General features: G+C 55.7%; 1 protein-coding gene across 4 annotated transcripts in view; it reads left to right on the plus strand.

The window, feature by feature from the left end:
• The first annotated feature begins 5,269 nt into the window (after positions 1–5,269).
• PKD1 (polycystin 1, transient receptor potential channel interacting) overlaps positions 5,270–15,408 on the plus strand; it is a 48,441-nt gene continuing 38,302 nt past the window's right edge. For 2 of the 4 annotated variants that reach the window (XM_081257072.1, XM_081257074.1), the window contains exon 1: positions 5,272–5,721. In XM_081257072.1, coding sequence (XP_081113198.1) covers positions 5,507–5,721 — 215 coding nt within the window. In that variant the 5' untranslated portion in view covers positions 5,272–5,506. Of the gene's footprint in view, positions 5,722–15,408 lie in introns of all 4 variants that reach the window. The other 2 variants (XM_081257075.1, XM_081257073.1) reach the window with 2 other exon arrangements.

Here is a 15,408-nt window from a genome sequence, read left to right on the forward strand (position 1 = left end):
GTTCCCTGATCAGTGATCGAACCTGGGCCCCCTGCATTGGGAGTGTGGAGTCTTACCCACTAGACCACCAGGGGAGTCCCAACTGCACATTTTTAAAGTGTACAATTCGATAAGTTTTGACATAAGTATACACCCATGAAACCATCACTGCAATTACGATAATGACAATATCCATCACTTCCACATTTACCTTTCAATTATCTGAGTCGTCAGGATGTCCAGCCTTGTCTGAAGATTCTCTGCAAATTGCTCTTCAGGCTCCTACTCAGGTGAGCATCCCTGGGTTAGGGTGGGTTTGGGGGAGCCCCAGCTGTGGGCTAGACTCAAGATGTGGTGGAGTTAGTAGGTGAAAGGACCCAGAGCACCTCTAGGGGGCAGTGTTTCCTAAGGCCATTTTATTGCCTAATCATTTCCAGATACTTGACAAAATACTGTTACATAAACTAGAATTTGTTAACTGTGCTGTTCAAACTCTCCATATCTTACTGAATTTTTTAAAAAATTGTCTACTTGATTTGTAAAATTCCAAGGAAGGTGTAAGAAAGCCTCCACAATGATTTTGTGAGTTTTCAACAGTTTAGCTGTGCGTGCTGATGTTCTGTTTTTTGTTTTTGTTTTTTTTTGCAATACGCAGGCCTCTCACTGTTGTGGAGCACGGAGCACAGGCTCCGGACGCGCAGGCTCAGCGGCCATGGCTCATGGGCCCAGCCGCTCCGCGGCATGTGGGATCTTCCCGGACCGGGGCATGAACCCGTGTCCCCTGCATCGGCAGGTGGACTCTCAACCACTGCGCCATCAGGGAAGCCCTGATGTTCTATTTTTTGAGAATACGATGGTTCATTATATGTTCTATACAGATTATACCTTTAATTAGTGTAAAAAAAATTGGACTCTTTCTCCATTTGCTACCTTTTGCTTTAGGTTCTATTTTGCTAGTATTAATACTGCCACCCCACCCTCTTGTGTCTTTATTTTTCTATTTCTTTACTCTATTTCTTTACTCTTTATTTGTCTTAGCTGTGTCCCTGTAAACCATATTTACCTGTATTTAGTGTGTCTTCTCGTTATGAGAATCCTTGCTCTTTAACAGGGGAATTTAACTCATTTATATTTATAATGATCACCCACATGCTTGGTCTTATTTTGTGTTCTGATTAATACACTGATACACTATTTCCTTTTTTAATTCTTTCCTGCTTGGGCTGATCAGGTTTTCTTGTTTCTTTCCCCCCACCTCTAGTTTTCCCCTTTATTTTATGTTAATAGTTATCATTAACTATTAATAAAAATGTTTTAATCTATATTTTATCAAGAATTAAACATCTCTATCATGTCCCATTCTCTGAATCAGACAAGATCTTTGGCACATTTTATTTCCTCTGATTCACCGGGTGGTTTGTTGAAATAGTCTACAGAATTTGATTTCCAGATGATTAATTTTTTTTTTTTTGGCTGCACTGGTGGCTTCTCTTGTTGCAGAGCACAGGCTCTAGGTGCGCAGGCTTCAGTAGGTGTAGCACACAAGCTTAGTAGTTGCGGCACACAGGCTCTAGAGTGTGTGGGCTCAGTAGTTGTGGTACGTGGGCTTAGTTGCCCCACAGCATGTGGGATCTTAGCTCCCTGACCAGGGATCAAACCGGTATCCCTTACATTGGAAGGCAGATTCTTAACCACTGGATCACCAGGGAAGTCCCTACATCACTGCCTCTTATGAGTTTATCTTCCCTCATCTTGAGTCCTTGAATCTTATCAGTTTGTCATTGACAGGAATTAAAAGCTTGGGTTTGGAAAGTAATCTCTGTCCTTTCACTTACCTGCTGTGTGACCAGGCAAATTTCTTAACCTCTCTGTGCCTTAGTTACCTCATTTAATAAAGGGAATAATAATAGAATCCACCTTCCAGAGTTGTGAAGAGTCAATGGAATAAGGCAATGAATGAATGGGTGAAGAACTGAAGGATGTGGGTTTCCTCCCTCCAATCTCTCAAGAAGTTCTCACCACTAATCCTTTCACTCCCTGTGCACACACTCTTTTTCTTTCTCTGTGGTCTGCTTCTCCCTCTCTGTTGACACTCTTCCCTTGGCCTGGAAAGTGGTTCAAGTCTCTCTCATGTTAAGAAAAAACTTTCAGGACTTCCCTGGTGGTCCAGTGGCTAAGACTCCACGCTCCCAATGCAGGGGGCCTGGGTTCGATCCGTGGTCAGGGAACTAGATCCCACATGCTGCAACTAAGAGTTCGCATGCCGCAACTAAGACCCGGCACAGCCAGATAGATACATAAATAAATATATTAAAAATATATATGTTTAAAAAAATAAAAAACTTTTGCCATTGCTCTGTGTCCCTCTCTTGTCCCTTGACTCTCTTTTCTTTCATGTCTAATCTTCTAGAAACAGTGAAACAAGCCATGTCTACACCCCCTCACTTGCTACCAACCTGCTGGCATATGTCTTCCTACCAGCCCCTCCACTCAACGTGCCCTCAGTAAAGGTCACTGGTGAACACCATGCCTTGAGTTTCGTGCAGCAACATGGCAGGGTGGAGGCACAGGTTGACCCTGAGGAGTGCTGTCCAGTAGGGGTATTGACAAACTGGGGGACAAATGCTTGGCTTGCAGTAGATAGCTCATAAATGTGTCCTCTGAATGGCTGTGTGATGTGAATGAGCATGAGATGGGGGCTGGGGAGGCTTCCTGGAGGAGGAGGCACCTCAGCTGAGTCTGCTGAAAAGCATTCCAAGCAAAGGGAAGAACATGGGGAAAGTCCAGGAGGTGTGAGGCTGTAGAGAGTTCTGGAAGCCCCAAGTGGAGGTATATGTGGGCCTGTGCAGTATGTGGGGGGATCAGGGAGGGAGTCTCAGCTGCACCTGCCCAGCCCTGCTCTGTTCCTGTAGCCCAAGCCCCTGTTGACTTCTCCCTATAGCTGTTCCCTCAACTTCCACACACTGTGCCTCAGTTTCCTTCTACTTCTCTGGCTGTCTCACTTAGACTCCCCTTAAGGTCTCCCTCCTCCCCAACTCTAGGTTGGGGTTCCCTGCCTCTGGATTCTTCCACCCGTCCCAGGTGCGCTCACCAACTCCCTTCCAGCTTCACACCCCACCTCCAGCTACACTCTGGGTACCTTCTCAAGTGGCCCAAGCACCATCTGTCCAGAACCCCCTCCTCACCTTTCCCTCCACATCTCTCCTTCCCTGGGACATCCTCCCATCCCCCATTTTCCCCCAGCAAACAGTTTCTCCACCCATTCTGGCTCCCAACCGCCAGGCAGGGCATCATCTGAGCCTCCTCCTTCTCACACTTCCCCCACAACCAGTCCTGAGACTGTTTCCCACTTGGGCCTCCTGCTCCTTCTCCCTCCCCTTGTCTCATCCCATCAACCCCACCTTGGCTTAGCCCCCATGCCAGTGTTTCCAAACTGGGTTCCCAAGCACTCCCTCTGTGATTCTGTGTAAAAAGGTTCATGAGTCCCAAAAGGTTTGCCGGTTTCACAATCCCTCCCTGTTAGGATGGAAGTTCCTCCTCATGTCTAACTTAAGTCCCTCCCCCAAACTGCTCCAAGATACTGATTTGGAGACAAAGGGGGTTGTGAGAACTGAGTCTTGAGAATGGACCACAGCTGCTGGAGCAGGACCATCCCCTTCCCCTACCCCAGGCCACAGGCTGGAGATCCTCTGTCTGTTCCTAGGTTGTTTGACCTGTGAGACATGGCAGGCTGTTCCCTGTTCATCCCTGGCCTGTGCCTGTGCTGGGGACCTGTTCTTCTTTCGGTCTTTCCTGGGAGCTGGCTCTGAGCTGATGTGATCTTCCCCCAGCCCTAAAACGTAGGTTTACTATTCTCATTACCCAGATGAGAAAGGGAGGCATCTGGGTGCTGCTTCATGCTCAGGTGAATAGCAGAGCTTCAGTGTGGTCCTGCTTGGACTCCCCCAGCAAGTGGCAGCAGGACATGGGTCCAGCACCTGTGGGTTTAGTTGAGGTTTCCAGCTAGCTTAAGCAGAGACAGAGCACAGAGAGGAAGCTGGGAAGTCTCAGGATGCGGCCTGACACCAAGTCTCCAGACAGTGGTACAGAGGCCTTGCTCACATGGGGGTCTGGGGATCCCCTCCCTGTGACCACTCTGTCCAGGTTCTGGAGGAGGGACTCAACTGACCAGCGTGGGTCAGGTGTCCACTCGTGGCCCAGTGGTCGAAAAATTTTATTATTTCTTCATTATTTTAAAAGTTGAGATATAATTCACATACCATAAAATTCACCCTTTTAGGAGCACAATTCAGTGATTTTAGTATATTTACAAGGCTGTGCAATCATTACCACTAATTCCAGAAGGTTCTCATCATCCCCAAAAGGAATCCCACACCCATTAGCAGTCACTACCCACTCCCCCTCCCTCCAGCCCCAGGAGCCACTAATCTACTTCTTGTCTTTATGGATTTGCCTGTTTGGGACATTTTTAAATAAAGGGAATTATATAATATGAGGTCCTTTTTGTCTAGCTTCTAGCATGTTTTCAGGGTTCATCCATGTTGTTCGGCTTGGATTCTTCCCACCACGTGCGTTAGTTTCGTAATTAAATCCTGCGCACACAGAGGAACAAAATCTCCCTTGGCAGAGTCACAGCACGGAGTACATCGTGGAAAGAGCGGGCAAACTGCGGCCGGAACGGGAGGACGTGGGCTTCCAGGCTCGCAGAGAGCAGCCTATGCCCAGCGGCCGGCGGGAGGCCGGGATGCTGAACTTCACCGCCCAGGTGAGGCCCAACTTGGGCGTCACCACCGTGACAGCGAGAGCTAGCCGCCACTCCTCGCCGGCGCCCTGGTAACTCCACGAGAGGAGGCGGTGCGCATTTATTGAGTGCCTACTGTGTGCCAGGCGTTCTGGAAACCGCGGTGGCGGAGAGGGACAGAGGCGCTGGGAGTGGATGAGCGCGCGTAACGGGCGCTCGGAGGTCCCGGCTGGTGTTTTCAGTGTTGTGACTGCTCTGGCGCTGAGTGAGGTCTGTGAGGCGCGCACGCGGCGGGGAGGGGGCAGAGCGCAGACCTAGGCCGCCGCTCCCTGGGGAGCAGAGCCCGAGGCCCGGCCCACTGCTTGTGCGAAAGGAGGAGCTCCAGGCGCCCTGCCCATCTGGTCCCGCCCCACTGGCCCCCACGCTACAGAGCGAAGGGCGGAGCCTTGGGGCGACCCGCCCTGGCGCTCGCCCCTCGCCGCGCCCAACAGGGCCGAGCAGGGGGCGGGGCCTAAGGGCGGCCCGCCCCGCGCCGCGCCGGGAGGAGGAGGAGCCGGCGACCGGCCCGCACTGCAGCGCCAGCGCGCGAGCGGACGGCCGTGGACCCAGAGCCGGGCCAGGGTGCCGAGCGGGCGTCGCGTAGGCAGACAGGCCGCGGCCGCCGCCAGATCCCCCTCCCGCGCCCAGCCATGCCGTGCACGGGCCCAGCCTGAGCCGAGGCCTCCGAGGCCGGGCAGGCTCGGGGCCTCGGGACCGGGCCGGGGCCATGCTTGCGCTGCCCTGACGATGCCGCCCGCCGCGCCCGCCCGCCTGGCGCTCGCCTTGGGCCTGGGCCTGTGGCTCGGGGCGCTGGCGGGGGTCCCCGGGCGCGGCTGCGGACCGTGCGCGCCCCCCTGCCTCTGCGGCCCGGCGCCCGGCGCCGCCTGCCGCGTCAACTGCTCCGGCCGAGGACTGCGGACGCTCGGGCCCGCGCTGCGCATCCCCGCGGACGCCACAGCGCTGTGAGTAACCCGCCGCCCGCGACGCGGGCCGGGCGGTTGCCATGGCGCCCGGCGGGCGCAAGGACTGGCGGCGGCCGAGGCCCGGCGGGGCGCGGGGCGCCTGCACCCTTCGGGGAGAGGCCGGCCGGGCAGGCCGCCGGCCTGGCGGGCCTCACAGGGCGTGGGCGCGTCCCCGGCCTCTAGAAGGGGAAACGGAGTGCGGGCCAGGCCTCTCCCAGGGCGAGGCTCCAGCGCAGTGAGGTCGGCCCGACTAAATAAGGAAAACCTGGGACCGGGGCCGGCTCTCAGCCCGCCTGGCCTCAGCCAGAGGGAAATAGGAAAATACCGGATTCTGTGCAGGCGGAGACATCGCACCACCCGGTGGTGCTCCGCCAACGCCAGCTGACTGGGGGCCTGTAGCATCGTGCGGAGGCGGGGCGGGAAGGTCTCTGAAAAACACTTAAACGCTAATTAGAGACTTAATAGGGTGCGGCTTGGCCTGGGCGCACACCCAGCACTTGGGAGCCCAGGAGTAGGAAGCTAGAAGGTGGAGAGCTCTATCTGGGATGACAGGGAAGGCTCTCCGGAGGGGGTGGACAAGAATTTGATGGATGTGTAAGAATTGGCTTGTTACTTGAGGGGCAGGAAGGTGGGTTTAGGGGAAGGGAGGAGGGAACCATATGTGCAAAGGCCTGGAGGCTGGACTTGGTCGAACGTGGGTGTAGGGGTACACTTCCAGTGTGGCAACTGTGGGGGGAAGGGGTAGTGTGAGGGAGTGGGAGCAGGCTGGGTGGTGGGCTGGCGTCATGAAGGGCCTCATTTGTGCACTTTAGCGTTCTGATGTTATCCTGGGAACAGTAGGGGTGTAGCATGGCCATGAAGGGGTTTAAAACGCTGAAAAGCCATTGTCAGGTTTGTATTTTGTCAGAAATAATAGCAGGCAGTCTTTATGGAGAGCTTGCCTCCAGCCCGGGCCTGTGCCAAGCTCTGGTTGTGAATTGTCACACATAACCCTCATCCTAACTCTCTGAGGTGAGGTACAGTGAAGATGACCATTTTACAGATGAGAAAACAGCCCAAAGGTGATGGTGATGTGATTTGTCCAAGCACAAGTAGCAAGTAACAGCCAGTACAGGGCAGAGGCAGGGTTTGACTGTGAGGAGCTGAGGGTTGGATTGAAAGGGATTCAGGGGACTGAGATTTTCAGATGGTTGTCCCCAGAGATGGGGACAGGCTCAGGGCCTGCTTATCCATATCCCTCCGGCCCCATTTGGGTACTTCCAGACACCTAAGCCAGGACTCCATCACTCCCTGGCTGCATGCTGGAATCCCTTGGTGGGGGTTTAACATCCCCAGGCTTATTAAACCTGGGATTTGGTTTTGTAATGTTCCCTGGGTGACTCCAGTGTGTGGCCACCTTTTATCAGGGGGACCCTCATGGTCAGTGTTCAGACGAGTTTGGATGTTGGCAGGTGGGGCAGGGGTGGGTGCCTCTCCTGGATGGGTTCTCCTTGGGGCTTTGCTGGGGGTTGGGGCTGGGGGCAACCAGGTTCTCCAGGGGCAGCGGCTGGGAGCCATGGGACCACGCTGTCATCTTGCTCCCTGCCAGCTTAAGTGTTTGCCATCACAGCTGTCTCTGTGGAGGTGGGCTTCTGGCCTGCAGCCAGTGCCCACACAATCGTTTTGGATCCACCCCAATCCTTGTTTCTCAACGCTGTGAGTAAGGTTACATACGTCTCTCGTGGGCTGAGAGCTGCTGGGGGGCCAGGCCCCAGCTCCTGCTGGTTATTCCCGCTTCCTCATCACCTGGCGGCATGCTGGCCTCCAGGAGCTGTCCAGGAAATAAACGGTACTGGTAGCTTGGCCAGGGGCCTGCAGCAGGGTGCAGGCTCCCAGGCATAGCAACGGAACCTGAGCCTGTTGCCTTGCATGTGTCCCCTTAGGCTCTGGTCTTGGGTTTTGGAGGTCCAGGGAGCTGGTGGCCTGGCCTGAGCCAGCAGGATTCCCAGGGTTGCTGACCCTGCAGCATGTGATGATGGGACTCTGGGAGGAGGGGGATGGGGAATAGAGGAGACTTCATGTTCTTGTTGACACTCTGAAGCTGCCTCTAGGAGATTTCCAGAGGACTGGGTGCAAAATGGTAAACTGGGCCCTTGGGCACAAATGTTAAGGCCCCCTCACCCCAGTCCCTCAGGCCACCATCTGTGCTCTGTGGGCTGCCCCAGCCATTCTGCCTGTCCACCCTGCAAACCCCCTCCTCAGGGAGCAGGAGATGGGTGAGCCTTCTCATCTCCAAGGGAGCAGGGCTGAGCTCAGAGATGCCAGGGAGCCTCCCGGGTGAGGGTGTGCGTGTCCAGGGGCCCCAGTACCCCTGCCTCCTGGGTGTCACCAGCAGCCTCCTCTAGCGGGCTCAGGCCTGGTGTCTCTGTCATCAGTGTCTCGCAGCCACCCCTCCATTTGAGACTCCTTGGCCAGCCTGAGGTGGGGCAGGACAGCTGTGTCCAGACTTGGGTGGGAGGACGGGCTGGCTGGTGGGGGATTTGGGGCCCCTGGGCCTCGGCATGCAGGATGGCCCAGGGTTCTGAGACCGTAGCCTTTCTTGGTTTAAGTGATGCTGCTGGGAGATGACAGCCTGAAAAAGATGACGTTACTCAGTAAAATGTTGTTGCTCTCCTATTTTTAAAGCTTTTATCCTGGAGAGTTTGAACATACATATTTGTGGGAGGAATGTGTGATGAACCTCATGGACCCACTGCCCTGTGGCCTGGCCTGCCCCTCCACACCTCCACCCTACCCCAACCCATTTTGGAAGCAAATTCCAGCCATCCTACTTTTGATCTGTAAGCATTTTGGAATGTATGGTGACACCTCGATCACACCTAAAACAGTGCATAATTCCCCGATCACTTTGCATGTCCAGTGTGTTCAAATTTGTGGTTCTCTCAGTGTTTTTTTTTTTTTTTTTTTGCGGTACGCGGGCCTCTCACCGCCGTGGCCTCTCCCACTGCGGAGCACAGGCTCTGGACGCGCAGGCCCAGCGGCCATGGCCCACGGGCCCAGCCGCTCCACGGCATGCGGGATCCCCCCGGCCCGGGGCACGAACCCGCGTCCCCCGCATCGGCAGGCGGGCTCCCAACCACTGCGCCACCAGGGAAGCCCTGTCTCAGTTTTTTTAGTAGATTGAATTAGGACCCAAATAAGGTCCACGCAGTGGCAGTGCGGTTAGTTGATGTCTTTTAAATCTCTGTGGATGTGTAGGCTTTCCTTCCATCTGTTTCCTCTTGTGCGATTTATTGAAGAAACCGGCTCCGACGGCACCCGGCTTTTGGATTGTGTCTCTGTGTGTCCCTCTGCCCTTGGTGTTCTTCCTGTACACTGATGGTCGGGTCCAGAGCTGTGTTGTATGGTGAGCCACATTTCAAGTGCTCGAGCCACAGAGCCAGCGGGCCACCATGTTGGACAGGAGGACGGCATAGAGAGTTCTAGATGTGACAGCGCTGCTCCAGGTGCTGTCAGTTATTTTCAGGTGGGGTTGCTTTTGGCCGACAGCTTTTCAGGTGACGTGAGCTGCTAATTTTGGCCAGGGGCCCAAAGTGGGCCTCGTACTGTCTTGTGAATGTTTGGGTCTAGGACTAGGCTCAGAGCAGGGACTCGATAGGCACTTGGTTCGCTGATTAAAATATTGGGGCCTTAGGGTCTTCCATTGGCTGGGGGCACCCAGGGCCTCGCCCTTCCTCGCCTGTGCCCCTAAATAATAGGGGAGTCTCTGGGAGACTCAGCCCCCGGGGCCTGCACAGGACATGGGTGTGAGGGAAGGTGGACATCGGGGAGTAGACCCCTGGGCTTGACGTGGGCCTGGCATGTGTGTGACATGTTAGATTGCAGGTGTCATGCACGTGGCTGCTTTGAGGGCTGGCAGGGCAGCGGAGGGGCCTGTCTCTGGGCCCTCACCAGAGGGAGGGCCTGGCTGCTGTGTGCCTGGCCCTGTGCCAGGGGTCTTCAAGGCCCACGTCTCTGAGGCTTTTATGACAGCAGAGCCAGTGTTAAACCAAAAGACAGATGATGGGGAGGAGGCCGTTTTGGAGGGACTCTCTGGAAGGATCCCCAGTGTAGGTGACATTGAAGCCAAGACTCAGTGCTCACGCAGGAGTCATGCAGGGGCTGGGAGAGAGCGTCCCAGATAGAGGGGACAGCCTGGTAGAGTCTCAGAGGTGCCAGGTGATGGAGGGGTGGGAGGTGGGGCCTCTATTGAGAGAGCAAGGGGGCAGCATTGAGGGATCCAGGAGAGAAGCGTCATGATTGACATCTTCTAGAAAGAACACTAGCTGGGGCGTGGAGACAGTGGGTTTCAGGAGGCCCTGGGTGTCCTGCGTACCCAGCTGGTCTCTCCCTCACATTCCCTGAGCTGCATATGATAGCTGGCACTTGGAAATGCAGACTAAGTGCACATGTAACATTAGTTTTGTGGTAAGACAGAGACTGCAGATTTGTCTGAACTGTGGACAAGGGGGCACACCCTGCCTTCTGTATGAGGTCCCCTGGCAGGTCAGGCAGGTGAATGGGGAGGCTTCAGCTTCATCTGTGACACCTGGGGACATGAAGGGATCAACAACCAGAGCATTCCCAGTGCCAGTAACCCTCAGGAGCCAGGCAGTAGCTGGGAGCAGTGAGGACAGCCACCATCCAGGAGGGTGAACACACCTGCAAAACGACTGCGGGGTGGGGAAAACATGTGCAAACCATCTGTCTGATGAAGGACTTGTAGCTAGAATACATAAAAACCTTTATGACTCAATGCTAAAAAAAATGGGCAAAGGGGCTTCCCTGTTGGCGCAGTGGTTAAGAATCTGCCTGCCAATGCAGGGGACATGGGTTCGAGCCCTGGTCTGGGAAGATCCCACATGCCGCGGAGCAACTAAGCCCGTGAGCCACAACTACTGAGCTTGCGCATCTGGAGCCCGTGCTCTGCAACGGGAGAGGCCGCGACAGTGAGAGGCCCATGCACCGCGATGAAGAGTGGCCCCCGCTTGCCGCAACTGGAGAAAGCCCTTGCACAGAAACGAAGACCCAACACAGCCAAAAATAAATATAAATAAATAAATTAAAAAAAATAAAAATAAAAAATGGGCAAAGGATCTGAACAGATCAATCTCCAAAGGAGATACACAAATGACCAATAAGCACATGAAAAGATGCTCAGTGTCTAGCTTTCAGGGAAATGCAAATCAAAATTACACACCCACTGGGATGGCTGTCACCAAAAGACAATAAGGAGTGTTGGTGAGAACGTGGAGAAATTGGAATCCTCGTGCACAGCTGGTGGGGATGTAGGATGGGGCGGCATTTTGGAGAAAAGTATGGCAGCTCCACAGAAGATTAAGCTAAGCGTAGAGTTAGCATAGGGCCCAGCCATTCTCCTCCCAGGTGTATGTACACCCAAGAGACACGAAACCTACGTCCACACAAAAACTTGTACACATGTGTCCGTAGCAGCATTATTCATAGTACCTGGAAGGTGGAAACAACTCAGGTGTCTATCAAGAGATGAATAGATACACAGAATGTGGTCTGTTCATGAAATATTATTCAGCCATGAAAAAGAATGAAGTACTGATACATGCTACAACGTGGATGAGCCTTGAAAACATGTTCAGTGAAAGAAGCCAGACACAAAAAGCCACATGTTGCATGATTGCACTGATAAGAAATGTCAAGAACAGGCCAATCCATGTAGGCACAAGCAGACTAGTGTCTACAGCTGGGATGGGGGATGGGGTGGGGGATGGAGGCCAACATTGTGGGGTTTCTGTTTGGGGGGATGAAAATGTTCTGGAATTAGATGGTGGTGGTGGTGGTTGCACAACCTTGAGAATATACTAAAAACCACTGAATTGTAAACTTTAGAAGGGTGAGCTTTATAGTATGTGAATTATAAAACAAATCTCTGAAGAAAATATCCCAGGGGTGCACCCCACTTCCACAGCCGCCTTGTCTTCTCCACAGTTGCCATGAGTGGGGACTCTCTGCTGAGCCCTTTTCTTGTGATGTGTTGGCCCAGTGCAGTTGGGTTAGAACCATACTTGGTTCCATTTTACAGACCGGGAAACTGAGGCTCCCAGAGGTTGAGTCACTTCCTAGGGTCACGTGGCTGGTAGGTTGTGGCAGAGAGGTGATTTCATCAGCATGCTCTGGGACATATCCCTGGCACTGCATTTGGGGGCCTGGGGTACAGCACCAGTGACCTGCTTCGTCAGCAGACAGAGGTGGCAGTGGGGGCATCCCTGAGTGGGGCTGGGGTATGTTTGAATGGGACCAGGTGGAATCTGGACTCAGGCCCCAGCTGCTTGCCTGGCCCTGCCCTCCCCAGCCCTTGCCACCAGCTCCCTCCTTGAAATTCCCTTGGCTGTCCCTGCTCTGGTCCTCCCCACTGACTTTCTGTTTGGTTCCAGGAGGGAGACAAGGAACACAGGAGTAGGGGACTTAGGCTCTGGGTCAGACCTGGTTCACATCCCAGCTCTTCCACTTCCTATATGACCTTGGCTGAGTCACTCGGCCTCTCTGAGTTTCAGTTGCCTCACCTGCAAAATGGGTACCATGAGTGGATGAACCTTATGTGGTTGTGGGGCTTCAGAGGTGAGGGTGTATGGTGCACCCACGGGACTCGGTTGATGGTGGCCACAATAATCATAACTGTTGCCAGAGTGGCCCCCCCGTCCCTTCTCTGTGTTCTCAGAGCCCATTACCTTATACCCAAGCACTGGCAGGAGTTGGGCCCCTAGGACCTGCCCTGCCGCAGAGCAGACAAAAAGCCTGAGGAGAGGTGCCCCTGAACTGTTTGCACATGTGCCCGTGACTGTGTTGCTCAGACCAAATGCTGCAGCAGATGGGAAACGCACAGATGAGCCTTGGGCAGGCAGGCTCCTACACACCCCTCAGCACCCAGTCCAGGAGGCCCCCTGTCCAGAAGCCTTCCTGCCTCCTCTGGTCTGGCCTCAGAGGTGCCTTCAATGCAAAGCCAGATGGCTGTTGGGATGTGTCACGCCTGGCATGTTTCTCTTGTGTTTTTATCTGTTTTATGCATTTGTGTGTTCGATGCCTTCATGTGTGGATATGTAACATGGTGAAGTTACGAGGCATAAACAGCACTGTGAGCTCTCGTGTACACCTTGTTCTGTGCCCTGAGCTGATGAGGCACCATTGGAATCTGCGCACACTCGAGCTGCTCAGTGCTCCCCGTGGCTGCCCCGCTCACCGCAGCCCTCGTGTTGCCCCTTGAGGAGCTGACCGGTGCGGGCGCTTTCGGGGCAGGTGTGCCCAGTGTGCGCAGACTCGGTCTCCCTTTCCCAGATCTCTGCAGGCCCGTCCTGTGGCTTCCACCTCGGAGGTTAGGTTCGGGCTCCTCTCCGGCTGCTCTGCCGTCTTGTGACAGCTGGCCGGGTGGCGGTGCCACTGCCTTCGCCCCCAACCCGGGGGGCCTGTGCCATGTGGGTGGGCGTGTGGGGACCCTGGCTCCCGAGGGGGACCCCGGCTGGGGTTTGGTTTCAAGTGAGGAAGCCATTTTGGATGAGACACACATTTTCCTTTCCGGAACACTCTGCGGCGGCCAGCGCCACAACGGGAACCCAGCCGGGCCCAGCCCACCGAGTGCTGGAATGAAAACACCCTGCTCTGGCTGTGCTGTCTGGGGTGGCGGCCGCCGCCTGAGATGGGTGCGCTGGGGCTCACCCTCTGTGCTGGCCGGCCAGGCCGCGTGCCTGCAGTCTCGCTGCTGGGCAGTCGCAGCTGGAAAATGCGGCTCATGTCCTTTCTTGCCGGAACACCTCGTTCTTTATGGCTTGGCAGTTGTCTCTGCCAAAGGGCCCAGTGGTACCCAGCCGCCCATGCCAGGGAGGGGGCTACATTTGGGGGCCACAGTGGGCAGGGCTCTTTCTCCCTCTGAGGTGCCCATGGGCCCAGGCCTCGCAAAGTGTGTCCCCAGTTCTAGCAGACCTGGAGTCCACTCTGGGATCCTATGGGGCTGCCCTGGAAAGGGCTCTGTCCTGAGGTGGGGCAGAAGCCAGCCTTGCCTTTTGGCTGAGGCAAGGAATGAGGGCCAGTGCTCTGGGCAAGGCTAAAAGCACCTGGGGCCTCCAGATCCTGCACCTCTAAACTGAGCCCTGTAGCCTAGTGGCCGTGCCCAGCAGCCGACTGGGTGACGGGATTGCTGGCCACGCTGGATGATGCTTCTGCCCCTGGAATTCTGGAGGCCATGTGCCGGCTCCCAAGCCAGGATGGGGAGAGCCCCGGCTACCTTTCTCCCTCACTGTTCGGACTCTCGGGAGCGACCACAGGGTGAGGAGGGCAGCCTCCTGGAGCCTCAGCATTTCCATCTGTAGAAGGGGTCGGTGCAGCCCCTGCCCTGGCTGGCTGTGACGAGCCAGAGTGCAGAGGGACATCCCAGCTGAAGGCAGCACCTGGGCGCCAGCATCCCTGGGTACTAGTCCTTTTCCTCCCCTTGCTCTGAAGAGTGGCCCCAAATCCCCAGCTGCAGGTGGAAGGGCAAGCTGGGCCCTCTCCTGGGAGGGTCCCCTCTTTCTCAGCCCCTCGCCACGCCCCCCCCCCCACCCCGGTCTTATTAATGCTCTGACGGTGGCTGCCTCTTTGTAGGCTGATCTGGGAAGGCCCCTCTTCGGGGCTCCCTTCCTTGTCCTGGCCTATAGTTCCAGGGGGTTCCTGGGCAGGGGATGTCACCACACCAGACGCCTGTGTCTCATCCTGGTGATGGTTCAGTCGTGGGATGGCCACGCCTGGTGAGGGATCCCATAACATGCTCAGGGAAACACAGGCCACCTCCTATTCCGACACCCTGGGACAAGGCGCCAGGGGGCTCTCACAGGCCTTTCCCTGTCTTTGAGGTCCAGACCCCCCTTCTGGGCCCTAGTTTGGCGCCAGATGGGGGTGGGTGGCTCGGGCTGGCCCCTCCATGCCCCTTGCGCCAAGAGCCTGCCCCCTGCCCACCCCTGCAGCTCACCCTCTCCGCATGTTTTTCTTCAGATCGGCTCTCTCTCCAAAACGAATTCATTAATTTAAACATCATCATTTCCGCCCCTGGAAGCCAGCCTCTCTCACCATAAATAGAAGGGAATGAAGACAGAGTGAGGTTACTAGACTCAAACTGACCCACCCCGTCCCGCTGCCAGAAGGAGCCGTTACCGCGGCGTCGAGTGGGGGCACTGGGAGCTGAGCGTGTGGGTGGGGTCTGGACCAGCCTGTGGGGTCCCAGGGCGCCGGGACCAGCCTGTGGCCTCTCATCCCTTCTGCCTCAACCTGGCTCCTGAGGGGATGTGTTCGGGGTCCCCCGTGGCTGGGCTGAGGGAAGCCTGTTTCCCTGGAGCCCTGGGGCCTCCATGGAGAGGACAGGGCAGCTGAGGCTGCATTTCTGGAAGCCCAGCGAGAGCGGGAAGCAGGAGCCCTGGGCCTCGGATGGGGAGTGGGGGGCCTTCTCCTGCCGCAGCTCTGTCCTGTCCTGCCAGAGGGAGGAGGCAGCTGCTGGCTCGGGCAGAGTGGTTACGTAACATCTGCAGGCGGCCTCTCCGGAGCCCATTCCCCCCCAAGCCCTGTTTCCAGCGTGGCGGCCAGCGCCGGGTGGGGTGCTGGGCTGGGGCCTGGTGCTCGCCTCCACTGCTGACCACATGCGTCTGGAATGTGCAGATGTTTCCTTGGGGGCTC

Source organism: Mesoplodon bidens (assembly GCF_964165515.1).
Source record: "Mesoplodon bidens genome assembly, chromosome: 15".
Classification (NCBI taxonomy): Eukaryota; Metazoa; Chordata; class Mammalia; order Artiodactyla; family Ziphiidae; genus Mesoplodon; species Mesoplodon bidens.